The sequence below is a fragment of the Rhinatrema bivittatum genome, chromosome 5 (genome assembly GCF_901001135.1).
Source record: "Rhinatrema bivittatum chromosome 5, aRhiBiv1.1, whole genome shotgun sequence".
NCBI lineage: Eukaryota > Metazoa > Chordata > Amphibia > Gymnophiona > Rhinatrematidae > Rhinatrema > Rhinatrema bivittatum.
The window spans coordinates 215,158,777-215,184,529 of record NC_042619.1 but is presented as its reverse complement, the minus strand read 5'-3'; the positions used below and the strand labels follow the sequence as shown (position 1 = coordinate 215,184,529).

The 25,753-nt window shown below is 42.0% G+C and overlaps 1 protein-coding gene across 1 annotated transcript in view; it reads left to right on the top strand.

Moving 5' to 3' along the window:
• USP9X (ubiquitin specific peptidase 9 X-linked) overlaps positions 1-25,753 on the top strand; it is a 723,495-nt gene that overhangs the window by 424,516 nt on the left and 273,226 nt on the right. The window contains 3 exon segments of the mRNA XM_029603145.1: positions 3,427-3,708; positions 3,966-4,091; positions 10,396-10,521. Coding sequence (XP_029459005.1) covers positions 3,427-3,708; positions 3,966-4,091; positions 10,396-10,521 — 534 coding nt within the window.

The window sequence follows — 25,753 nt, the reverse complement described above, 5'->3', positions numbered from 1 at the left end:
ATGGTTCCATGCTGAGAGCCAAGATCTTGGCTTACCAACACTACATGGTGCAGTATTTGCACAAATGTGCCCAGGAACTAAAATCTTGAATGGAATCATTAGACGAAGAACAGACATACATATGTTCAACAATGAAAGAATGTGAGAAGCATCCTATCTGTTCTGTATATTAAGCTTTTGATATTGCCTCCAGGACTTTGGCTGCTTCTATGGAAGCCCAAAAGCTCGAATGATTATAGGTGAGTGGTCTCTGAGAAGGATGTACATGAATGTCCCCTAAACAGGGTACAATTGTGAGATAACTTGTTTATTGACAAAGTTAGAGACTGTGACTCTAAGAAACATCAATCCACACCACAGTCATCTATTGCAGTGGGGGACAAATTGGCTCCTGCCACATACCAATACTTCTCTTTCAAATGCCCATTCTTCCAAAGGTGTCCTTTCTGCTCTTGACATTATCGAGCTGCATCTCCTCTTGAGCAACTGCCTGCTTGAGGTCAACAGACGGAAAGGCATCAGCCCAAGATTCAGGAGTAGACGCAGCCTTAAGCCAGGCACAAGTTTTTGATGACCTTGACATCTGCGTCCACTGGTGGGGAGGGAGGAGTCTGTCCTTCCTTTCAGATTGGCTCTGGATCACCATAAACCAGTGGGTCTTGAAAATTGTGGTGCATGATTATTGCACTTCTCTCGTCATCCTCTGACCCTTCTCATTCTGCCCAACTGGAGGTGGAATCATTCGTACTTTAAAAGGTAGTTGAACCTGTTCCTTCTCAGGAGTGTGAGAAAAACAAAAGTAGACTATGGCTACCTTAGACCGACTGCCGCTCTGTTTTTGGAATCCTTCTCAGGAGTGGCCATGGATTCTGTTACCAGTATTTAATCCCCAAGAAATTGTGGGGGATTGAGGCCTATACTAGACTTACAAAAATTGAACAAACTGCTGGTTTGAGAGCAATTCAAGATTAACTCATTCTAAAGAAGTCTTTTTTTTCATCAACCGAGGGATTTGATGTGTGCGCTGGATCTGAGCGACATTTATGTATACGTTTCAATTCATTCTGCCCATTCGAAATTCCTCAGGTTTGTGATGTATGTGCATTGCTCATATATGGGGCTTCCCTTTTGTTTCACGGGGTTCTGATGGTGTTAATGAAATGCCTTGCAGGGGGATTGATGATGTCACTGATCTAGATGGCAGCCTGAAGCTTCTCTTCTGTCTCCAAACAGCGAGTTGTTTTATATATATATTCACATTCAGGAGTTATAGCATTCTTAGATGCTGCGGAGCGTAGCCGAGGTGCAGGGATGGCTACAAAGAAGAAAGTCACAGATTTGAAGCAGTTTTCTTTTTTGAAGGCCAGGGAAGATGTTTGTGGTGAGACTGGCGATTCAGAGCCTACCAGCATGGATGAGCCAACACTATGGGAAGGCCCTGCTAATGTGCCACAATTACAACCTGAGAATGACTTACCCACATACTCCAAATTCCGTGAATTGTTCTGTGATTTAAGGAATCCCAATTGATTGGGAAGGGCAGTTGCCAAAAAACTCTGTCCAGATTTCACACTCTGTCAAAGCTCATCAAATGAGAGCCATGACGACTTAGTGGTTTGTCTCAGGGCCAGTTCTACTGAAGACATTTGCAAAGCTTCTACTTGGTCATTAGTGCACGTCTTCACATTCTACTGCAGTCTGGACAGCATATCCCGAGAAGACAGTAACTTTGGACAAGCAGTTCTGTGCAGCATGTTCACCCAATAATCCAATTGGTGGTGCAGGGTTATCTTGAAATGTTTCTGCAGTGCAACCCACAGCTTGTTTATTTAATTTATATTCCACTTTTCAGGCACTTCAAAGCAGATTGCATTTATTTATTTAAAGATGTATATGCTGCATTATCTGATATTCTAAGCGGTTTACAATAACATACACAAGTAAAGCATTAAACTTTCAAACAAACTAAGCTCTGTCAGCTCTACAAATAAGGGTAGAAACCATGTTAATTAAACTCCATTATAGTTACAGTAAAACCACAAACTTATTAGACCATTAAATACTTAGTTAAATAAATTCATCTTTAAGGCCCTTTTAAAAGAGGTTTTTTTTTGATAGTGTCTGGTAAACTGTTCCTAACATAGGGCCAGCTACAGCAATAATGCTTTCATGTGATTCAGCCAACTCCCTGAGGGTACAAGTAGGCACCACCTTGAGGACCTCAAATTCCTTTTAGGCTTATAGATTTTTAATAATTAATTGATACATTGTGGAGCTTTGTTCATGGTTTTATGGATTAATGACAAGATTTTAAATGTTCTCCATTCAATTGATAACCAGTGTAAAGAAAACAATATTGGTATAATATGTTGAAATGGCCAAATCTTGTAGGCATTTCCCTGTCCCCAGAGGGCTCACAATCTAAGAGTCTCATTTACAAAGCATTTTCCCCATAGACACAGAATAGGAGAAAAGCCTTGGTAAATCAGGCCCTAAGTTTGTACCTGAAGCAATGGAGGGTAAAGTGACTTGCCCAAGGTCACAAGAAGCTTAGAAGAGGAATTTGAACCCTGTCTTCCCTGGTTTGCAACCCCGCTGCTCTAACCACTAGACTACTCTCCACACATAGTGACTAATTTATACTTGTTTGTCGATGGAGAAAGCAGACAGGATGAATTAGCTATTCTTAATGCCTGCCTGCTTCTCCTGGAGAGTTGGCTACCTTGCTAAAGCTTAAGCTGTGGAAGAGATTGAGGGGCTCACAAGGCAGCATGCACACACAGTACTCTTACGAATGCTCAGAAAAGTTTTCACGGAGAGCTGGGTCTGTCTGCGCTGTCAGATGGCATCATACAAGTGCAATGACTAATTCGTCCCACTGTCTGTGGAGAACCCTGTTTAACAGCTAAACAAACGTGCTATCATAGACCCTAAATCTGTCCACTAAGTGTCTTCATAGTATGATACTCCCATGACCCCCACCACTGTTAGTAAGGACTGTGAAAGCTGCAACTGCAGTATCCCACAGCCCCGGCCAACTCCGGGAGCAGAAGGCCTGAGTGAGGAGTCAAACCCAGCATTGCCACTGATCCATCAGGGTGGTCCAAGTTTGTGTTACTTCTAACTGAATTAAGCTCCCGCGTTCTCATTTTGAGTATTGTATATTAAGCTTTTTAAAGAACCTCCTGTTATAAATCTTAAGTAAAAAAGGTACACCTGTGTTTGTCATCAGAACCCCTTGCAGCTGGGAGGGTGACAAAAAGAAATGTTCATCTTTTTTTTTATTCCTTGAAAATATAAAAACATCTTATAACAAAGAGCATTAGTGAGCAGACTGAGTTGAGGTCAGATTTTTCAAGACTTTAGCTGTATATGTTTTTAATATGCTGTATATTTGTTATTAATCTTGATTTTATTTTTATCCAGGTAGTCTATGCCTTGTTAATGCCTGCCAATGCACCTCTGGGAGAGGATGCTAGTGATTTTCAGTACAACTTCCTGAAAAGTGGTGGTCTGCCTCTTGTACTGAGTATGCTTACAAGAAATAATTTCCTGCCAAATTCAGATATGGAGACACGGCGGGGCGCCTACCTTAATGCTCTGAAAATAGCCAAATTGCTACTGACAGCAATTGGCTTTGGCCATGTACGAGCTGTGGCAGAAGCTTGTCAGCCAATCGTGGAAGGCACCACAAGCCCCATGTCACCGGTAACACACTTTCATTAAAACACTATTCTTTGAAGTGGTAACAGAAAAAAATTGTTTATGCAAGTCCAGTGTATTGTTTATGTGAAAAACACATTTTTATTTTTCCATATATTGTGTACTTAGTATTTTTCTGATTTGTTTATACTTTTACTGAAAATCTTTTATTTGTTACCTCAACAAATGTCAATGCAGTTTCTTTTGAGTGCTCAGCTTTGTAAATTTCTTTTCATTCAAGTAATAAAAACCATCAATTGCAGATAAATCAGGCTACACATGATCAGGCAGTGGTGCTTCAAAGTGCCCTACAGAACATTCCCAACCCAACATCTGAGTGTATGTTAAGAAATGTTGCAATACGTCTAGCACAACAAATATCTGATGAGGTTAGTAATATCTGTTTTGTGTGTTAAATACTCTTAACTAGCCAGTATTTTTGTATTCTGTTGAAAGATTTTGTTTTTGTACATGTGAAGAGATTGTAAAGAACAGCCTATCGTGCACATATTGTCATGCTTCAGAAGCTGCAAATACTCTTCATGCATTACTACCATATTTGTGGAAGGTCCAAGCTTAAACCACACATACTGACTCTGATCCATCTTGATCACAAATGACATCACATAGTACATGAACTAACAAAATACCAGTGTGTGATGCACATCATGACACCTTTCAAATGTGTAATCTCAAGCGATCAGGGACAAATGGACAAACTGCTTAAAGATTATTTCTTAGTTTTACAGTACTGCTGCTTTTCTTGTGTAATTATGAAATATTGTACAGTAGAAAATAGCTTTTTCTTCAAACATTATCTAAATTTCAGTGATTTGACAAAGCAGCAATAGTTAAGATATGTGAAAAAAAAAAGTTTAATGTTTTGGGGCAGTGGTAGATAAATAATAGTAATTTTTCTAGCATGTAGACAGATGGACTCAGGAGCAATTTGTTTATGTTCCCCTGCCAGCAGATGGAGATGGAGCAAGCTGACATCACAGTATATTTATTTATTTATTTATTTATTTATTGGCTTTTGTATACCATCACTCTGGGTCCATCGTAACGGTTCACAACAATAAATAATATACAATAAATATACTAAAATCAACTTCATAGAACTAAAAAATAAAACAAATTACAACCATTCAAATAAAAACATCTCATAAAACAATCAAATACACTTATCGAACAGCTACCCCTACCTCCTCGTATCTCTTATGACTAATATTCCAGCAGTGACCCCAGCCTGCCAGTATTCTCAGTCTCCGGCAGATGTGCATCTCCCTATGATGATTGCTTCGAATGTTTTGGAAGGAGAAATTTGAAATCTAAGTGAAGGAAAAGAAATCCCTGCTCTCCTGCAACTGAGCATTCCTGAGGTGATTTCTGTGGTCCCTTAGAGGTGTGCCTTGATCCCGGTAGCTGGTTTTGCTGGTGTGGACTTAGTTGCTTGAGCGGCTGAAAGGCAGTGGGTGTAGGAAGCCGAGCACTGTAGTGACGACAATTGCCCTCTCCCCTCTCAGCCGGAGACTGGGTCTGTGCTCAGCCACATAAGGCTGATCTCCGGTAAGTTTTTAAAAAAAAAGAAAGAAAGAAAGAAAAGGAAGACGATATATACAGAGATTTATCAGGAGGTTTTACTATGCAGTGCTTCCTTCTCACACCTGATCTTCGAGCTCGGTGCTCCATTCTGATATTCATCCCACTCCGTGGGAGATCGAGAGACGTAGACAGCCTGGCAGGTTGAGCAGCCTTGGTAGGCTAGGCCCCACTTTGAGGCTTTTCGCTATACACAGTGTGGTAGGCTGCCCTCTACTGGTTTGTCCAGCTTGTTCATCTCGCTGAGCATCCAGTTGTGTGCCCAGTGATTGAGTTTTGAACGCCCACGTGAAGCGCTGCCTAGTGGCCGTTCTCAAGTGGTACTGTGTGCTTTGAGTTTTTTGTGTGCTCTTATTTTGGTCACCTGGGTGAGCGCCTATGTGTGTGGCCGCATAATTTTTGGGCGCCTAGTTGAGCACATATATCAAAAAAAAAAAAGGCAAAACGCAGCTAAACACATGCCTCTGGCCACCACTCAGCGCATTGTTGGTCATGATAGCACCTGTGCCTCATAAGCTTAAGCACCTTATCTTTGCACTGCCTGTTCTTTTCGGGTGTTTCCCCTGGAGTGCCTGCTGCTTTGTGCCAGCACTGCTTGGAGCCTCTGAGTGCCTTGTCTTCCTCTGTTTTTGGCCAAGTCTGGTTCTTTCCCAGCCGGATGTGGTTTAGTTAAAGCCGTCTCAGGTGGGGCACCTGACTTTGGCCCTCCCCTAACTGTTACTCAGCAGGGGAAGGTGGCTCAGTAAGTGGTCCTCAGATGCATTTTAGTCTGGATGCTTTTTCCTTTTTTCAATGCCGTAGTGCCCCTCGAGTAACAGTGGGTCCTCTGGATGCGACCCCCCCTCCCGATTGGAGCTGTATAGAACTATGTGACTGCTCTTTCATAGAGATGAAGTGACAATTCTGTTTTCCCAGACTTTGACGATGCTTGGAGTTTCTGGGGCAGATTCTGTTTCTGAGCCAAGGAGAAATCCTAGTTTGGTTTCCTTTTGTAAAGGCTCTTGTTTATTCCCTGTGATGGAAGCCATACAAGAATTGATTGAGCTTGAGTGCAGTACCCCATGGGCTATTTCCAAAGGGTTGGATTTTGGAAGGCCTGTACTCTCTGGAGTCAGTGGTGAGAGAGCGCTTTTGTTTTCCGAAGGTGGATGCACTTGTGTGTGCAGTCTCTAAACAGACCACTATTACCATGGAAGGAGGAAAGGCCTTCACAGATGCTTATGTTAGCAAGATTGACACTATCTTTGAGCAGGTGTTTGAAGCTGTGGCAGTGACCTTGCATCGCTTCATGTTGTTCCTTAGTGTCTCGCTCTTGTTTGCTTCTTTCCCAGGAGGTTGCTGTCTCTGGCATAAATCCTGGCACTGTTGTGGTACCTGCTGCTGCCATTTTGGCTGATGCGGGCTGTGCCTTGGTCCTTACCTTGTCCAACGGGATGACTTAGATTGTGTTGGCCAGGCGCCAGTAATCGTTGAGACATTGGTCGGCCGATGTGAGCTCCAAGGTTCACATTGCCTATTAACGGTTCGCTCTTGTTTGACGAGTTGGAGAACCAGGCCAGTAAGTGGAGCGAATCTCCAGTTCTTCATTTGTCAGAGGATAAGAAACAGGTGCAGCGCCTCCTTATCATAAGTGGTCGTGCTGCAGGATCCAGGTGTTTGTGACAGACGGGCGCAGGCTCGGGTTGTGGACCCTCCCGTACCTCCCAATGAAGGTTTGCTGACCCATCTTTGGGAACAAGAGATAGGGGACATCTCTCTTTTTTTTTTTTTTTTTTTTTATCAGAGGTGGGTCAAGATCACATCGGACCGGTGGGTCCTAAAGGTGGTACGAGAAGGATATGGCTGGAACTTTGCAGTATTCCTTAGGACATATTCTTGGTGTCCCCTTGCAACTCCCCACAGAAGAAGCAGGCAGTGGAGCTCATGCTTCAAAGGCTCCTTAGGCTGAGGGCTGTGGTTTTGGTGCCTACGTCTCAAAGAATGGTGTGATATTCCATTTATTTTGTTGTGCCCAAGAAGGAGGGCTCCTTTTGTCTCTTCCTGGATCTTAAGAGGGTAGACCATCATTTGAAGGTGTCTAATTTTCATGTGGAAACCTTATGCCTGTAATAATGGTGGTGCAGTCAGGGAATTTCTGACCTCTTTGAATCTGTCAGAGGCTGACCTTCATATTCCCATCTGGTTGGAGCACCAACACTTTCTAGGCTTTGTGGTGTTAGGGTGCCATTGTCAATTTTGGGCGCTGCCCTTTGGTCTAGCCACCGCTCCCAGAACATTTTCCAAGGTTATGGGAGTCGTCGTGGTGGCCTTGTGAAGAGAAGCAATCCTGGTGCGCCCAAATTTGGACTGGCTGATTCTAGCCAAGTCTCAGGAAAAGAGTCACCTGGTGACACACAAGGTGATCTCCTTATTGCAGGAGCTCTGTTGGGTGGTGAAACTGACCAAGAGCAATCTTCAAGCCATCCGAGTCATTGGAATATCTGGGGGTCCAGTTCGACACGGGGTAGGACAGAGTTTTCCTACCAGAATGTTGGATTCAGAAATTGATGTCTCAAGTGTGTTAGCTGGTGAACACCATGTGCTCAATGATGAGGTCCTACCTACAGGTACTCGACTTGATGGCGGAAACCCTGGAAGTGGTGCCTTGGGTGAGGGCGCATATGTGCCCTTTTCAGTACTCTCTGCTGTCTCATTGGAACCCACAGTCTCTGCTCCACTTGCTGATGGAAATCTGTTCCCGCCTCCAGGGGTGGTTGCAGGAAGATCATCTGAGGAAGGGAGTTCCCTTGTCCTCTCCGACCTGGTTGGTACTCAAGACAGAGATGCGGGTATCCATGGTTGGGAGGCTCACTGTCTGGAGTTGACAACCCAAGGGTGTTGGAGTGCTGAAGGGTATCGCTGGAACATCAATCGCCTGGAAGCCCGGGTAGTACAGCTGGCATGCTTGCAGTTCAGCCACAGGCTGCGGGATCAAGCGGTTTGCGTGATGTCTGACAACACGACTATGGTTGCCTATGTCAATCACAAGGGAGGAAATGAGCCAGCCAGTGTCACAGGAAATAGACCACCTTATGGTTTGGGCAGAAGGTCATCTGCAGATGATCTCAGTCTCTCACATTGCAAGAAAAGACAATGTGGAAGCGGAATTTCTAAGCAGGAAGAGTCTGGACCCAGGAGAGTGGGTGTTGTCAGGCGAGGCGTTTCAGCTGGTTGCGGATTTCTAGGGCCTTCCGTTCCTAGACCTGCTGGCAACTTCTCACAACGCAAACGTTCCTCGATTCTACAGTTGCAGAAAAGATCCGTGGTCCCTGGAAATAAATGTTCTCGTACAGGTCTGGCCAAAAGACCAGATTGCTTTATGCTTTACCTCCGTGGCTCTTGCTGGGCAAGATAATTCGCAAGATCGAAGGCCACAGGGGACTAGTACTCTTGGTGGTGACAGATTGGCCCAGGCATCTGTGGTATGCGGATTTGCAGAATCTTGGTGGAGGGACCCCCCCTTCGCCTTCCGCTGCACATGGATCTGTTGCATCAGGGGCAGGTTCTTCATGAGGATCTGACTCTGTTCTGTCTTGCGGTTTTGCCCTTGAGAGGGTTTGCCTGTTGAAACGTGGTTATTCCTCTGTGGTGATTTCCACTTTATTTGGCGCTCGGAAGTTCTTCATTTCCTTGGCTTATTTGCAGGTTTGGTGAGTTTTTGAGGCCTGGTGTGAGGAGTGTGGTGGTGTTGCTTGTTCAGTTATCCCACTCATTCTGGACTTTTTGCAGGATGGATTGAATAAAGGATAGGCCCTTAATTCCTTGAAGATGTAGGTTGCGGCTCTTACCTGTTTTGGGTCCATGTGAATGATGGTTAATTGACAAGTTACCCTGATGTGATTCAATTTTTGAAAGGAGTGAAGCATCTTAGGCCTCCTTTGAGGTTACCGGTTCTCTTGTGGAGTTTTAACTTGGTGCTGGATTTTTTGGTGGGCCCTACGTTCTGTCCATTGTGTAGCCTTTCCATGCTGTTGTTGATCTTGAAGACTGTGTTCCTGGTGGCTATATGTTCAGCTCATCAAATTTCTGAGCTGCAGGTTTTGTCTTGCTGGGAGTTGTTCCTTCGGGTGCCTCCGGGGGCATTACATCTGCATACTGTTCCATCCTTCTTGCCTAAGATAGTCTCAGACATTCATTTGAATCGGTCCATCTCTTTGCCGTCCCTGGATAAGGTCAGGAATGCGGAGGAGTATCACCTCTTGCGTTCCTTGGATATCAAGAGATTTGTGCGGTGTCTGGAGGTTTCTGAACCTTTTCGGAAGACAAGATTGCCTGTTTGTTCTTCATGGCAGGAGAAAGGGTGCTCTGGCTTCATGGGCTACATAGCTTGCTGGATTAACGAAGTAGTCCTGGCTGCGTATGTGGATGCTAAAAAGCCGTTACCTACTCAGGTTAGAGCTCATTCCACTAGGGCTCAGGCAGTGTCATTGGTAGAGGTTAGTTTGTTCCCGTTGATATCTACCTAGCTGCAACATGGTCCTCCTTACACACTTTTTCCAGGTTTTATCATCTGGATGTGCAGGCCCGGGAGGATGCAGCCTTTTCACGTGTGGTGTTGACTGGACCAGGGGCAGCCTCCCACGACCGTGGGGAGTAGCTTGGTGCATCCCACTGATCCTGAGTCCATCTGCCTACACTGGAAAATGGAGAAATTACTTATCTGATAATTTTGTTTTCCTTAGTATAGACATATGGACTCAGTTTTCTGCTCTTGGCTGCTTCATAAATATGTCAGTAGCCATCCTGTGGGAATACGGATTCCAAGGGCTTACTGGTAAGTGTTCATCCATAAGTCCAGTTATGGTTGCCTGTTTTGAATCCTGTTTTAATCAAGGTTTTTGCTAGTCTGTCCACAGTTGCTTTTGAAGAGAATACTGGCAGGCTGGGGTCACTGTTGGACTATATATACTGTGATGTCAGCTTGCTTTGTCTCCATCTGCTAGCAGGGGAGCATAAACCCACTGGTCCTGAGACCAAAGGAAAACAAAATTATCAGGTAAGTAATTTCTTCATTGCTAGTTTCTAGTTTTGTTTTTTTTTTGTTTTTTTTAGGCCTCTAAATACATCCCCGATGTCTGTGTTATCAGAGCAATACAAAAAATGATCTGGGCATCAGGATGTGGGTCAGTTCAACTGGTGTTCAGCTCTAATGAAGAGATAAGTAAAATATATGAAAAGGTAAGACTTTATTTTTTTCCCTTAGCTTTTTTTACCATAAAGAAGGCAAATGTTAGTCTCTGGGTAGCTGGTTGAAGCTTTCATATCCCCTCTTGAGACTGCATGCCTTGGCCTGAGCATAAATCCAAACTTGAAGTTTACTAGCTGTGACTGATCTGGATCCATAACTCACTTTTACTAACATTTTAAGTCTATATTGGTATTTAAAGTGTGGCTATTACTGGTGTCTGAGGAAGCTTTAAAAGCATTTTATTTGTATCATTAAATAATTTATGGGAAAATAGGCTTTTGCCTTTTTTTGTTTCTAAACAATTGCTTGTGGTAAGCAAGAACATGATGCGCACAGTGCAGTTGACTTTAGTGTATTATGGAAATTTTTGTTCTTAGAAAATTGACCCATCATTGTAAAAAAACAATCGACCTCCATAGGCTTTTCCTCAGCCCTAAGCCAGAAACTTGACAACTGAATTTCTCAAATTAAAGATCATATACAGAATCTGTTCAACTGTCCTTCCATAGGTTTCTTACTGAGGTTATATTGTGTATTTTTAGGAGGCAGTAAACTAATACCTTATTCCGAAATATTTTTTCTGAGTACTGTTAATTCATGGTAATTACAATTCTCTTTTAAAACTTATGAAATACTTAGTAGCTTGTATTATATTGATATTGCTAGCCCAAAATGGCTGCCATGTTACGAAGCTTACTTCTGCTTCAGGGGTGCTCTTGTTGTCAGTCCAGCAACATCTGTGCTGAAAAGAAAAACTGACATGTACAGCAATCGCTCATCACTAGAATGATTCAACTCAAAGCTGATAAAACTGACAGACTGAGCATTAGACCAAACCCTGATAACATAAGCTAAATCATTCTCTTCATTGGGTATCAACGTGTCTAAGATGTATATCCAAAACTGTTCTCTTCCTTTGAGGATAGCATCTCCATCTCCACTATGCTACAAAATAACAGCATGTTCAATATAAATGATGGCAGTTAAAGACCAAAGGTCCATCCAGTCAGCTTTGGTAATAACTGCCACTCTGTGACCGTACTCCTTTGTCTACTGTTAAGGGTAGTAACTGCTGCTTTGTGCAGGTTACCCTTTTGCCTAATATTAAGGGAGGTAGCAATTGCCACTCTGTGCAGGTTACCCCCTTAGCTTTGGCCAAAGAGTACCTCAGCCTTTGGACCAAGTGGCAGAGACCAAGTGGCAGAGAAGATCTTATCGATTCGGTAATCGAATTAGATCCATGATGGATAGCCGGAGAAGGAAGGAAACTGTACCATGGTTGCCTCGGCCAGGCCGGGGCTATGAGTATCAGTTGAGCTTTGTCCGCTATGCACTTTTGAATTGTTCTTGTTATGAGTGGTATGGGAGGAAAGGCGTACAGGAGGCCTGTCGTCCACGGAATGAGGAAGGCATCTTGAGCGATCCTGAATTGGCTTGGTCTTGTCGAGCAGAATTGGGAACTTGAGCATTGATCTCTGTTGCAAAGAGATCTATCGAAGGTGCCCCCACTGCATGAATATCTCCTGGGCTATTTCTGTATTGAGTGCCCATTCGTGAGGATGAAAGATGCGGCTGAGTCAGTCCGCTCTTGTGTTTGCAACTCCTGGTAGGTAAGTTGCTTGGAGATGTATGGAATTCCAGTGAGCGTGTTCGAAAATTATCAGGGTCTCCTTGCAAAGGGACCATGAACCGGACCCTCCTTGTTTGTTGATGTAAAACATTGCTATTTGGTTGTCCGTGTAGATCATGACCCTGCGTCCTTTCAGGTGGTCTTGGAATACTTGTAATGCATTGCGAATTGCTCTGAGCTCCAGTAAATTTATTTGCAAGTTCCGTTCCGAGATTGTCCATAACCCTTGTGTTTCGTAAATCTCCAGGTGTGCACCCCACCCCTTGCGAGACGCATCTGTGGTTAAGACTGCGTTGTGAGGAGGGGAACTGAACAATGCTCCTTTGGACAGGGTGGCATCTAGGAGCCACCATACTATGTCCTTTTTCATTTCTGCGGTCAGTGAAATCTTCTGTGTCAGTGGTTGTGCATGTTGTTTCCATTGACGTTTTAGACCCGATTGCAGGCGTCTCATATGTAGCCTGGTGTTGGGAACCATGAAAATCGCCGCCGCCATGTGGCCCAGGACTACCAACACCTGTCTCGCTGACGGACTCTGAGTATGGTTCAATGTGTGTAGAAGGTGACGGAAATGCGATATTCTGTCGCCTGGTAGGTATGCCCTGTTGCAAGTAGTATCCAGGCATGCTCCTATGAACTGTAACTGCTGTGTTGGTTGTAGGTGTGATTTCTGAAAATTGATCACTAATCTTAGTTCCTGTACGCAGTGTATCACCCGATGGAGGTGATCTATTAAGATGTTGGGAGTTGGGCCGATTATGAGCCAATCGTCCAGATATGGAAAGATGGTTATTCCTTGTTGTCTGAGATGAGCCACCACCACTATCATGCATTTGGTGAATACCCTGGGTGCAGCCGAAAGGCCAAAGGGAAGGACTTTGTACTGGTAGTGTTGATGCCTGTAGCGAAAGCATAGGTAACGCCATGAAGATGGATGGATTGGAATGTGTGTGTAAGCATCCTTCAGGTCGATGGAACACATCCAATCGTTGGTGTGAATGAGAGGAAGGATTGATTTCAACAATACCATTTTGAATTTCTCCTTGGTGAGAAATTTGTTCAATTCCCTTAGATCTAGTATGGGGCAAAGGCCCCCCGACTTCTTGGGTATGAGGAAGTATGGGGAATAAAATGCTGCTGATTTTGGAGCCTGGGTGAATTTGTCAAATTGCTTGTTTGCGAAGCAAAGCAATTTCCTCCCCCAGTTGTGGTTGGGGGTTGTGAGGCAATATGGGTTTTGTGACAAATTGGAGTTGGTAACCGTGACGCACTATCTCCAAAACCCATTGATCGGATGTTATTCTTTCCCAGGCTTCCAAGCAAGAACGAAATCTGCCTGGTGGAGCTTGATGTTGTGGTGGTGGCTGAGTAACTAAAAAGATGAAGTCGCTTTTGCTGCAGAAGTCGGCTGTTGTGTCTGTTGTCTCTGGTTACGTGGTATACCTCTATGTTGGTTTGAGGTATTCTGTTGTTGAGCAGGACGCTGGTAGGAAGGGTATATTTGTGTACGAAAAGACTGATAAGATCTATAGGGTCTCCTGGCATATGATTGCCTATGAGTAGATCCAATATAACGACGTGTGGTCGAATAATTAGGATGTGATGTTAATGATTATACTGCTAGAACTTCTTCCTTCAGTTTACCTACTGTGTCCTGGAATCTTTCTCCGAACAGGTTATCTCCTGTACATGGGAGGTTTGTTAGTTTCTCGTGCAAATCTTCACGTATTGAACTTGAACGTAACCATGCTAGTCTGCAGGCTGCAATAGCTGTTGCTGATGCCCTGGATGTGCTTCATAGATTGACCTCAAAAGGTGTCGAGAACACTCTTCCATGTCACGAAGAGGTGGAGGTATCTGATCCGCCGTCGAGGAAAGCATACCCTTCATAGCTTGCATGCAGTCATATAGGTATTGTACCATATAGAATTGATGGTGCATAATTCGGGCAGTCAACATTGAGTTATGATATATTTTTCGCCAAACTCATCTAAATATTTGTCGTCTTTCCCTGGTGGGAATGAGGAATAAGATTTTGTTTTCTTAAATCTTTGCATCGCCGCTTCCACCACTATCGAAGTATGAGGTAATTGTGGTAGAGTGTACGGTGATGTTTTCCTCATATGAAATTTTATATCTGTTTTCCTTGAAACGGCTGCAATTGCATAAGGCGCATCCCAGGACTTCTGTAAGACTGAATGCAGGAGTTCTTGTGGTGGAAGAGATGTTGGTTCCCCTGGAGTATCAAAAATCTTTAGGAGACCAAGGGTTTCTGCTCTAGGGTCTGCTTCTTTTTGGACCTCTAGATGCAGTATTGTACCCAATTTTTCTAGGAATTTGGGTTTGTGAGGTCTTCCGGAGGGGAGTACGGTTCCTGAGGTTGTTCTTGCGGATCCGATGGGAATCCCATAGATGATGATGGAGATGTTTGCATTGAAGGAGAATCAAAAGATGTATCCTGAGTATGAGTTGGTGAGGCTGGTCGATTTGTTATGGGAGATGTCGGCAGCTCCACCGACTGTTCTCTAGTAAGCTGTGCCTTGTGTTCCTGAGAACTGTCATCAGCAATATTAGTCATTTTGAACGATGACTGAAGAGTTTCATAAAAACCTGCTAAAAATTGAGACAATTGATAAAATGCCTCTTTTGTATGAGGAGGCATTGTTGTACGACCATCTGGTTCTCTTGAGACACCTGCTTTAGGGTGCATTGGAGTATTCTGAGGTGAAGTATCAGATACCTTTTTGTCATTTCGTATTTTATTGCCCATTATGTTCCTCGAATCTTCTGAATCTGTAGAAGTGTTAGAGGAAACAACCTGTTTTACCTCTCTATGTGAGAAGGTATTGGAAGGCGGTATATGAGATGATTTAGAAGTGGAAGGGCTTATTTCCCATGTAGCACTCCTCTTTGCCAATTTTTTATGGTGAGAGTGTTGTGAGTGCTTATGATAATAGTGAGACGAGTCTGTATGACTTCTTCGTGAAGAAGGTGATAGTTTCCTACGTTTTATTGTAACTTCTTTGGCATCAGCTCTCGAAGAAAAAGAGATACCTGAACGAGGTGAAGTTATTGGTGAAGAAGCTGAAGAAGAGCTTCGTGAAGGGTAACATCGTCGTTGCAACTCATTCTGTAGTATCTGAGATGAGTGATTGTCTCTTACGCGCAGATTAGATTTATGCGCAGATCTAGATTTATGTGCGGAAGTAGACTTGCGCGCGTATCTTTCTGTTTCTGTGTGCGCATCAGTTATCGGCACCGATGTCTTCGGCGCCGCGAGCATAGATCCCAATGGAGTCGAGCGCGTAGGTGATGTCGGCGCTGTATGTGCAGATGTCAACGGTGCCGTGCACGCATTTGCTCTACGCACAGCATTATTCTGCGACGTGCGCGCCGGGTTCTTCAGCGTTGTACGCGGAAGTGTAGTCTGAGTCATGCGCATAGAATTGTGCGCCAATCCCTCTCTAGGCACCGAAGTATCGTGCGCCGATACTTTTTTGTGCGCATACGGCGCCTTAGGCGTCGAGGTTTCTGGCGCCAATATGTCCTGTTGCGGTGCTTCTGGCTCTGTGGATTTTCTAGAATCCATTGGCCTTTGTCGTTTTGAGCTCTCCTTACCTCCAAGAGTGGAAGATTGAGGATCTGACGAAGATGTTCTCTTTTTTGAGGGAGCCGATGAAGTCGGTGGGCCAGGCGATGAATGAGCCTCCGATGGTTCCGTTGAGGCAAAAAGTTCCTGAAGCCTGTAGGCCCTTTGTTTTAGTGCTCTAGGTGACATCCTGGAGCAAAATTCACAATCTTCCCGATTGTGATCTGGTCCCTAGGCATCAGTAACATCGGTCATGGCCATCCGTGACCGACATTACTTTGCCGCAATGACAGGGTTTAAACTCCGATTTTGACATGTGTACTACTTTAATGCTGAGGAGAAGAACAGCTCCGCGTGCGATCCCGCTCGCGGAAAAAACAGACTGAGGAGATTCTGTTACTTTCCTGCGCTGGATCACACGCGCAGCCGCAGAGAGCAAAGCTCTGTTCTCTGCTTTGACAAGCTCCGCCTCCCGGACCTGATTGACAGATCCCATGACAGCATGGCTAATTCAGCCCTGCTATCGACGGGAAAAGAATTTTCTCCAATTAGTCTTAAATGTGCTACTTGCTAACTTCATGGAATGCCCCCTAGTCTTTCTATTATTTGAAAGTGTAAATAACTGATTCACATCTCGTTCAAGACCATCTCTTCTCCAAGCTGAACAGCCCTAACATCTTCAGTCTTTCCTCATAGGGGAGCTGTTCATCCCCTTTATCATTTTGGTTGCCCTTCTCTGTACCTTCTCCATCACAACTATATCTTTTTTGAGATGCGGCAACCAGAACTGTACACAGAATTCAAGATGCGGTCTCACCATGGAGCGATACAGAGGCATTATGACGTTTTCCGTTTTATTAACCATTCCCTTCCTAATAATTCCTAACATTGTTTATTTTTTTGACTGCTGCAGCACACTGAGCCGACGATTTTAAAGTATTATCCACTATGATGCCTAGATCTTTTGCCTGGGTGATAGCTCCTAATATGGAACCTAACATCGTGTAACTCATCAAGTGTTATTTTTCCCTAAATGTAACACCTTGCACTTGTCCACATTAAATTTCATCTGCCATTTGGATGCCCAATCTTCCAGTCTTGCAAGGTCCTCATGTAATGTATTGCAATCTGCTTGTGATTTAACTACTCTGAATAATTTTGTATCATCCGCAAATTTGATAACCTCACTCGTCGTATTAGTTTCCAGATATATATTGAAAAGCACCGGTCCAAGTACAGTTCCCTGAGGCACTCCACTGTTTACCCTATTCCTCTGAGAAAATTGATCTACTCTCTGTTTCCTGTCTTTTAACCAGTTTGTAATCCACGAAAGGACATCGCCTCCTATCCTATGACTTTTTAGTTTTCTTAGAAGCCTCTTATGAGGGACTTTGTCAAATGCCTTCTGAAAATCCAAATACACTACATCTACCGGTTCACCTTTATCCACATGTTTATTAACCCCTTCAAAAAAATGAAGCAGATTTGTTAGGTAAGACTTTGTTAGGTAAGACTTGGGTAAATCCATGTTGATTGTGTTCCATTAAACCATGTCTTTCTATATACTCTACGATTTTGATCTTTAGAATAGTTTCCACTATTTTTCCCGGCACTGAAGTCAAGCTCACTGATCTTTAGTTACACGGATCACTCCTGGAGCCCTTTTTAAATATTGGGGTTACATTGGCCACCCTCCAGTCTTCAGGTACAATGGATGATTTTAATAATAGATTACAAATTTTAACTAATAGATCAGAAATTTCATTTTTTAATTCCTTCAGTACCCTAGGATGCATACCATCCGGTCCAGGTGATTTGCTACTCTTTAGTTTGTCAATCTAGTGTACTACATCTTCCAGGTTCACAGTGATTTGGCTCAGTTCGTCTTACTCATCACCCCTGAAAACCATCTCTGGAACTGGTATCTACCCAACATCCTCATTAGTAAACACGGAAGCAAAGAATTCATTTAGTCTTTCTGCAATGGCTTTATCTTCCCTAAGAGTTCCTTTAACCCCTAGATCATCTAATGGTCCAACCGACTCCCTCGCAGGTTTCTTGCTTTGGATATATTTTAAAAGGTTTTTATCATGAGTTTTTGCCTTTATGGCCAACTTCATTTCAAGTCTATTTCACGCCAGGTATTCTACTCTTTAAAAAGGCCATACTTCCAGAGATACTTCTTCCCTCGGCAGGGAAGAAGTGTGCGGTCCCATCCTCCTTCCTCTCCCTGCACCAGCAATAAAGAGCATTACAGCAGACTTTTCCCCAGGGTTGTGAAAAGCATTGATCTTTCACTCTCTCCCAGCCCTGGCAGTGAAGATAACCTCAGCCCATAGGTTTGCAGAAAGCATTGGTTTCCTTTTCCCTCTCCTAGCTCTGGCAATGAGAAGCAGCTCAGCCCGTGCCCTGTGGGGCCTCATCGGCCTCTCCTCCTCCTCGTGCCCCATCTGTAAGGAAAGGTGCAGCCTGTAATATCGTAGGAAGCATCGTCCTTCCTTCCTTGCCCCCACAGTGAGAAGTAACATGGCCCAAGAAGCATTGACCTCCCTTCTCATACACCAGACCCCCTCCCCACAGTTGAAATTAGGAACAGCAAACTTGGAGGCTGGAAGAAAGAGGAAGTCTGGTGGGCCCTAAGGGCTGAGGAGGATACTGCTGCTGCCCCTTTGCTTCCAGAGGTAAAAATAAAGAGCATATGTATGTGTGTGTGATTGTGCATGTGAGAGAGTGCATATGAGCCTGTGTGTATGATTGAAAATGTGTGTGTATGAGCATGAGGGTGTATATAATTAAGCACGAGACAGCACATGTGTGTGCATGACCTCACATGTGAGAGAGGGTGAACGTGTGTGCGCATGATTAAGCATGTGAGAGTGAATAGGCGTGCTTGTGTATGAGCAGGTGAGTGAAAGCAAACGAGCAAGAGGGTATTATTGAGCATGCAAAAGAAAGAAAATGTGTATTGTATATAACTGAGCATATGAGAGAGCGCGACTGAGCATGAATGTATGAAAGAGCATGTGAGAGAGAGCAAATGATCATGTGTATGTGTGTGTATGGTTGACCATGTGCACAGTAAACCTCTCCCTGCTAATCCAAGACCATCTCAGGACATCTGGAAATCAAAATTTGCCAGGTATGGACAGCAGGAGATTTTTTTATCCTTAGTTTTAATTATTGGGTGTTTGATGTATCAGCTGTTTTTAAATATTTTATTAGCATTTGGAAAAGTTTCATGAGTGTTTAATTACATGTTATATTCAGTTCTTTAAAATAATTTTTGTTAGTATGGTTTTATTGTTATGATTTATATTTCTTGATTTTATTTGATGTTTTATGAGGAATGGTGATGTTTGTTTTTCCATAGCTTTACTGCATACAGAATCTGAAGTTGCAGTTTCCAGTTCAGTTTTTGTCTGCATATTTCTATTTACATTACACGGACTTTTTATTCAATATTTGGTGAGGGTCTGTCTGTTCTGCATGTGTGAACAAGGAGAGGTGTTCTGCTTGCATATAGTTTCTGTGTATGGATCTTTAGCAGCCTGGCTTGTTCTGTTTTCCTAATAGGACGTGTATTTGTGTTTTAGGGCCTGGTGTAATAATTACATTGTTGTCTTTTCATAGGTAGGTTGTTATTGTTTGAGTGCTCTGAGGGCCAAGCCTATATCGAACCCTTGTTGTCATAGGCCTAATACCATATGGGTTCCAAATGTCTTTTTTTTTTCTTTTACTTTTTTGCAGGGTTTTCTGGTTGGCACCACAGCAGTGCATGTAAATATAACATACATGTTGTAAGCTTCTGGTGTTGTATGTTGTGTTAAGGGTGAGGGCACACACTTTCACTTGACCATAGGTGCCAAATGGCCTGGCTATGGCTCTGCTCAGTAGGGTGGTGCTCTGCATGTACCTGAAGTTTTTTCCAGAGATGGTATCAACTTTTAATATTAAACCATCATCTTACCTACTTTCTTTCCGAGAGCACATGCAGATGAAGGTGAAAAGACTCTTCATTCTTTAGACTGTAAAAGAGCCTTGGTCTACTACAGGAAAAGAACCCAGCCACATTGTCAAGCTTCACAGCTATTTTTATCTTACAATCCTAACCAACAGGGCACAACAGTTGCCAAATTAACATTGTCCAATTGGCTAGCAGACTGTATTACACATTGTTATGCTTTAGTAGGCATCCAAGTCACAGACTCTATCAAGCTTATCAAATGAGAGCCATGGCTACATCAGTGACTCATCTTAGAGCAGTACCTATTGAAGACATTTGCAAAGCTGCAACTTGGTCGACAGTATACATTTTCACATCCTACTATTGTCCAGACAATTTATCAAAAAATGACAGCAAATTTGGTCAAGCAGTTTTGCATAACCTGTTCACTTAGTAGTCCATGCTGGGGTCGATTGCTTATACAGTAAACGCTTTGCTGCAACCGTCAGTTTTGGACCCCAATGTGTCATGACTAATTAAGATCTGAATAGTGAAATCAAATTTGCTTACCATAAACACTATTGTCCATAGACAGCAGAATACATTAGCCATGCTAAATACCCACATGCTTCCTGGAGACTTGACTACTTTCCTAAACATATCTGTAGCATCAACTGAGGGGGCTCACTAGACCATGCCTTCATGGTAATTCCTGCACAAGCTCTATGAGCATAGAGAGAAGAATCTATTCGGTGTCATTGGATGATGTCACCCGTGTGTCATGGCTAATTCATCCTGCTCTGTATGAAGAACACAGTTTACAGTAAGCAAATTTGCTTTCACTGATAAAGCCATTTTCATTTTGGATGATGGCTTTGAAATTTCAAAATTTATCATTTTGAAATATATGGTTTTACCAAGAACAACTATTTTCCACTATCATAATGCCCAAAATAGGGAAATCCATCCAATGAAATTGTTTTAATTCGTCAACAGGGCATTTCAAGAAAATATCTATAAATTTTTTCCACATGATGATTTTAGATGATGTATGCGTAGATGAATTCGTCTTCAAATTGTTTAACATACAGGTTGGCAATGATTGGAGCCATTGTCAAACCCATTGTTATAACCTGGTAAAACTACTGTTGAAAATAAAAGTAATTTCTTTGTAACACTGTGCTTGCCAAATTCATCACAAATTCAGCTGTGATTATATTGAGGTTGAGGTCTATTTTCCAAAATTCACAAAATGACCTTGTTAGCCGAATCCTATGGTATGTTAGTATATAAAGATTCTCACATCCATTGTTGCTAAAGTCGTTTCAGAATTAGGATATATGATCTGACCTAAAGATCAGAACACATCAGAAGAATCTTGTGTATTAGATCTTGTTTCAGTGATGGCTGGTTGTTAAAATATTTCAGCAAAGATAAAGGCTGTACAACTGGGTCTTTAGTTGACACAATTGTGTTACATGGCAGAGAAATCAACGTTATTAGATGGCATCCACCACAGAGCTCTGAAAAATCTAAAATATGAATTTCTAACCTGTTACTACTTGGTAATCTTAAGCTATCATTTAAAACAGGCATAATTCCTGAAGGCTGGAAGGGGACCCAAATGTGACACCGATTTAAAAAAAAAAAAAAAAAAGGCTCCAGGGGTGATCTGGGAAACTATGGACCAATGAGCCTGATATTGGTGCCGAACAAAACGGTAGAAGCCATTCTTAAAAACAAAATCACTGACCATATAGATGGACATGGCGTAATGGTGAAATCACCAAATTATACCATATAATGAATTGTGACCTTCATACAGCACTGGGTCCTACAAAAGAATTTGTGTTTATAAAAGTGAAAGAATCAACATATAAATCACCATCTTACTTCAGCTCGAAGATGGACCCACCAAATTATACCATAAAATGAACTGTGACCTTTATACAGCACTAGGTCCTAGGAAAGAATTTGTGTTTATAAACCCAACTTTATTACTAATGAAATTGTAATCATTGGTCATTGTAGTTGAGTGAGTCTCAACCACATAGTGACCGATGATTACAATTTCATTAGCACTAAAGTTGGGTTTATAAACACATATTCTTTCCTAGGATCCAGTGCTGTATAAAGGTCACAATTCATTTTATGGTATAATTTGGTGGGTCCATCTTCGAGCTGAAGTAAGATGGTGATTTATATGTTGATTCTTTCACTTTTAGGTTCTTTTTCTTATTGTACTGTTTATGGTGAACTCAACATGGGGAATTCTTGTCTTAACTTTAGCAAGAAAAGGGGCCAAAAAATTGCTTTTTCCCAAAGCCTAAATGACGGTGTCAGCAAGCCCTGTCGTCATAGTTTTGACGAAAAACCCAACCGGTCTTCTCAATCATTCACCATCATTATTTTCTTTATTGAATTTCAGAAAAAATTTTTATGTATTTTTTCAATTTTCTTAAAAAGTACTCCTCTCATCCATGAGAGAGAGATATAAATGGCAGTCTTTTATAAAATAATAAACACAGCCCAATAAATTGCTTCTTCAGGGGCATATGAGAATATTATTGCAAGAGTCTTTGCCTGCAAGACCAAGAATAGTGCATTCAGTAAATTTGTTATAATTCAGAAGATCAAAAAGATTACTTATCTGAACACCAGAGGCTACCGATTTCAAAATGGACTCAAGGTCTCTGTCGTTATCTTCTCGGGAGAGAGGAAACGAGGCTGACGTGGAACATCTCGTTATATACTCACGGTGTGATGTCACACAATGATGTCACTGAAATGCAAATCTTCAATGCATTATTTACCTTACAATCTGACACACAGTTTTCTCATTTTGATCAGAGAAAGATGCACAAATCAAGCTCAGTATTTAGCCCTTTAGGGCTCACAGTATCAAGTCGGTAAATCCATCTTTGTTCAGATCTTAAAAGCTGTTGTTCACGATCACCATCGCACCAGTGCTCCGGTATGTGATCAATGGCACAAAAGGATAAATCTTCAAAACAATGAGCAAATGCAGCACAATGTGTCACCAGGGGTTCATCAATGCGTAAATTCTTAATGTTAGACCGATGTTCGATCATACATGTCTTCAGGCCCTGCTTAGTCTTTCCAATGTATATCAAATCGCAAGGACAGCGAATAAGGTAAACAACCATTGTGGACAAACAAGAAGTCACATACTTCAAAAAAATTGTATAACCCGAAGGTAACACAAGTTTGTTAGATATTGTCATAAAGATATACAAACAGTACAATTATTACATGGGTGATGAGATCCAGTTAAAAGATTATCAGTATCAAGGAAAGTGGAAAAGTCAGAACGCACTAATAGATTTTTCAAATTCGGGGCTCTGGAAAAAGTAATTCGTAGTGGGGAGATAAAAATCTCTTGCAGCTGTAAAACATGCCAATTTTTGAGAATAGACTGGCGAATGGTGTGAGCTTCAGCAGAAAATGGAAGTATACATGTATGTATTGAAGAATCTTCATCAGAGCAAGAATGAAAAAGCCATTCCTGATGGGCAAATTTTGCTCGTAAATATGCCTTCCTCACACAAGAACGCAGATATCCTCTTTGCAAAAACTGTGCAGATAGATTTTTTGCTTGTATTTCAAAATCAGCAAGAGTGGTGCACAAACGTCTAAGACGAATAAATTGGCTGACAGGCAAATTGAATTTAAATGTCCGTGGATGGGCACTTTCAAAATGTAAAAAAGTATTTGAACACACTGATTTGCGAAAAATGGAAGTCATGAAACCAGATTCTGTCATAGTAATCTTGATGTCCAAAAAAGCAATAGAGGTACACTGGATATTAGCAGAAAACTTTAAATAGGAATTGCATGTATTGAGCCGATCAAGAAAAATTGCAAAACTTTCTATATCCCCTTTCCAGAGGACAAACGCATCATCCACGTATCGTTTCCATATGATGGTCTGATTATGGAAAGGATAATCTGTCAAGAACTGTTCGTCAAAATGATCCATATATAAATTAGCCAAGTCCGGGGCCACGGTTGCACCCATGGCAGTGCCTCAGATTTGCTGATAAAATCTGCGATTAAAGGCAAAGAAATTTTCTTTTAGTGCTATCTGTAATAGACATGTCAAAAAAGCACTTGGAATACAACGAGGACGTGGATGCTTTTCAAAGAACAAATTCGCAATCTCTATTGTCTCATCCTGGGGAATTGAAGTGTACAATGCTTCTACGTCAAGGGTGACCAATTTTACATCTGTAGTGTCCATTTTTAGTTTTTCCAAAAAGGTAACCATATCAGAGGAGTCTCTAATGTAAGAAGTCATTTGTGGAATAAATGGTGCCAAAAAATGATCGATAAATCAAGATAAGGGTTCTAATAAAGATACACAACCAGATACTATTGGTCGTCCAGGCAGATGCTGTAAATCTTTATGTATCTTAGGGAGGGTGTAAAAGACTGGAACTCGTGGGTGAGATTTTATAAAAAAATTTGCCTCTTTAGGAGTTAAAAAGCCCATTTTTGAACCATGAGTGACAATCTCAGAAATGGTTTTTTGTAAAACTTTTGTAGGGTCTTGATTCAACAGTTTGTAAAATCGAGTGTCATCCAATTGGCGATTAATTTCCTGTTCATAAGTTGATCAGTCTTGCAATACAATTTTTCCACCTTTATCAGCGGATTTATGATCAAATTTCTGGCTGCACGCAATTCCTGGAGAGCATTCTTTTCTGAGCGTGAAAAATTGAAAAAGGATTTGGTGGTAGAATTAGATCCTAGAGCAGCAATATCTTTGGAAACCAATTGATAAAATAATTTAATTGCCGGATCATCTGGTCCAGATGGTATCCAGGTAGAAGGATTGGAAATTACCGAAGCATCATAACTGGAAGAATGAGATTCAAAAAATAATCTCAGTTTTAAGGTTCGTACAAAATGAAACAAAGCCACTTGAAGGGAAAATGAGTCAGTCCGAGGAGTAGGAACAAATGACAGACCACGTACCAAAACCATACTTTGAACTGATGTTAATTCAAAAGAAGAAAGATTTAATATTAAAGATTCTTGGCCTGCTGAGACAGAGTGACCCTCATTGATTGTTCTGATTGATCGGGCACTGGATGTCGATAATATCGATTGCTGTAGGCACGGTGGGACCCCCGCATGCTCTGCCCTAAAAAAGGTGCGGTAGTTGATCTTGTATTCTCATTACGTCGATTGCGATTGCATGATTCATCATCACCCGAGGAATCATCTCCGCTAGAATCAAAGGTAACATGCCGTGAGTTTCTTACAGTATTGGTTTTTGCCATCCAAGGGTACACATACCCTTTATTGTAATTTCGTTCGTCCCGACTTAATTTTTCAAATTTGTATTTCTTTAAATCAGAACGAAACTTGTCAATTAACTCTTCTGTAGATTTCAATTGAAGAGTAAACTGGTCATGATCAATGGTGGAAGCCAAAAGCGATTTAGTCATATCAATTTCCTCTTGTATGGCCAGTTCAGTAGCTTGAGCTTTTTTGATAATCAGAATCATCAGGTCGAGACTGCATTTATTCAGGATGGCATTCCAATCGGAAATGAAATCATCATCCTCTTTGTACAAATGCGGTTCTTTTAGTCCTCGGGGGATACGCTGAATACGGCAATATTCGAGCAATGTCTCAGCATGAAAAGTTGTAAGGACGGAACACTGTAATAATTTTTGCAACGTGAACCATTGTGTGTCTGGAGACGTACTTGAAGTTGTAGAAAAAGATGACGGCTTTCCTAATAGTGCTTGTAAATCAGCATCAGTGAAACTCAAAGTCTTTAGAGGAATAGGTGCCTCAGATTCCATGACTCAAAAGAGTGAACCACAAATTTAATATCAAGGAGAGTCAATATGGTAACCCAAGTATACACTTTAGCAAGAAAAGGGGCCAAAATATTGCTTTTTACCACAAGCCTAAATGACGGTGTCAGCAAGCCTGTCGTTGTAATTCTTGTCTTACCAATCTTTTAGATTTTTTTTTAAAGGTGTAAATAAACATTTAGATAAAGATGAGCCTGTTGATGTAGTG